Source organism: Propithecus coquereli, unplaced genomic scaffold (genome assembly GCF_000956105.1).
Source record: "Propithecus coquereli isolate 6110/MARCELLA unplaced genomic scaffold, Pcoq_1.0 Scaffold566, whole genome shotgun sequence".
Taxonomy (NCBI): domain Eukaryota; kingdom Metazoa; phylum Chordata; class Mammalia; order Primates; family Indriidae; genus Propithecus; species Propithecus coquereli.
Genome location: NW_012151574.1, coordinates 457,073 through 458,505, shown reverse-complemented (window position 1 = coordinate 458,505; position 1,433 = coordinate 457,073). Strand labels below are relative to the sequence as shown.

Below are 1,433 nucleotides of genomic sequence, written 5' to 3'. Positions count from 1 at the left end.
AGTTGGCTTTTGAACCAACTGCCCCTGGACCACGCCAGGGCCTAGAGCTGCGCTGTCTAGTCCAGTAGCCACAAGCCAAATGTGACATTTGAATTGAAAATAAAAATAAGGTCCTCACATTGCATTTGCTTGATATGTCTCTTAAGTTTCTTTTTTTAAGATAAATAGACTCTGTGCTTTAGAGCAGTTTTAGGTTTACAGGAATATGTAGCAAAAGTACAGAGTTCTCATAAACTCCCCCTCTCCCCACCCCCAGTTTCCCTCATGATTAGAGTTGGGGCGGTGCTCTTCTTCAGTCTCTTTTAAATCTATAACAGCTCCCATTTTTTGGTAAGCTGTTTGTTGGAGAAACTGGGTCATTTGTTGCATAGAATGTTCTACATTCTGGATTTGTCCTTGTGCTGGTTTTTAACATGTTCCTCTGTCTCCTATATTTCTTGTGTATTGGTGGTTAGATTTAGAAACTTGATTAGATTGATGTCCCGTATTTTTGGCAAGGAGAATTCCCCAGTGGCTCTGTGAACTTCCTCTTGCATTACATCAGGCACTTGGTGTCTGGTGCCCCAGTTTTAGTGATGTGAAGATTGATTAGTGGTCTGTAGCACTCTTGACAGCCTCTCTGGACCACGTCCTGGGATCACTGCCCTGGAAACATCCTCTCCCTTTCCTGAGACCCCATTTCCTTCCTTAGACTACCTGACTTCTGTGACCCGCAGCCCACCACCTAGGCACCAAGATTGAGGCCCCAGGACAAGCGGTAGGAACCCAAGGGGTAAGTAGTGTGACCCCAGGAAAGAGGTATGAGTGGCCTTTGCCTGTCTCCAGGTTACATCCACTACCAGCCTGCCCAGGACCGGCTACAGCCCCACCTCCTGGAGATGCTGATTCAGCTGCCAGCCAACTCGGTCACCAAGGTCTCCATCCAGTTTGAGCGGGCGCTGCTCAAGTGGACCGAGTACACCCCGGACCCCAACCACGGCTTCTATGTCAGGTGGGCTCCACCCCCACAGGCAGCCCCCCACCCTCCTGATCCACCCTCTCTGCCATTCACCCCTTGGTGGGGGAGCCCGTTGGGAACACTGGCCATCTGTCTGCTTTTCCGCAGCCCATCTGTCCTCAGCGCCCTTGTGCCCAGCATGGTAGCAGCCAAACCAGTGGACTGGGAAGAGAGTCCCCTCTTCAACACCCTGTAAGTGTAACCGCACCCTCCTGAGAGTACATCCTCAGTAGCCTTAACACAGATGATCCGGCTCCTGCACGGTGGGTTGGGGTGGATGTTACTGCTTCCAAAGCAATGTGTGCATGTCACTCACTCTTATCGAAAGTCCTGGTGGTCTATGATATTTGTAAAGACTTTATAAAACGGTTTTAAAGTGCTTCTAGAAAAATAAATAGGTGAGAATAGCAGTATTTACAGCCTACATGTAGTCAGC

The 1,433-nt window shown here is 49.3% G+C and overlaps 1 protein-coding gene across 2 annotated transcripts in view; it reads left to right on the top strand.

The window, feature by feature from the left end:
- Positions 1 to 1,433, top strand: part of PIGT (phosphatidylinositol glycan anchor biosynthesis, class T) — a 13,588-nt gene that overhangs the window by 5,698 nt on the left and 6,457 nt on the right. For both annotated transcript variants that reach the window (XM_012657925.1, XM_012657924.1), the window contains exons 10-11: positions 826 to 991; positions 1,106 to 1,189. In XM_012657925.1, coding sequence (XP_012513379.1) covers positions 826 to 991; positions 1,106 to 1,189 — 250 coding nt within the window. The remainder of the gene's footprint in view (positions 1 to 825; positions 992 to 1,105; positions 1,190 to 1,433) is intronic.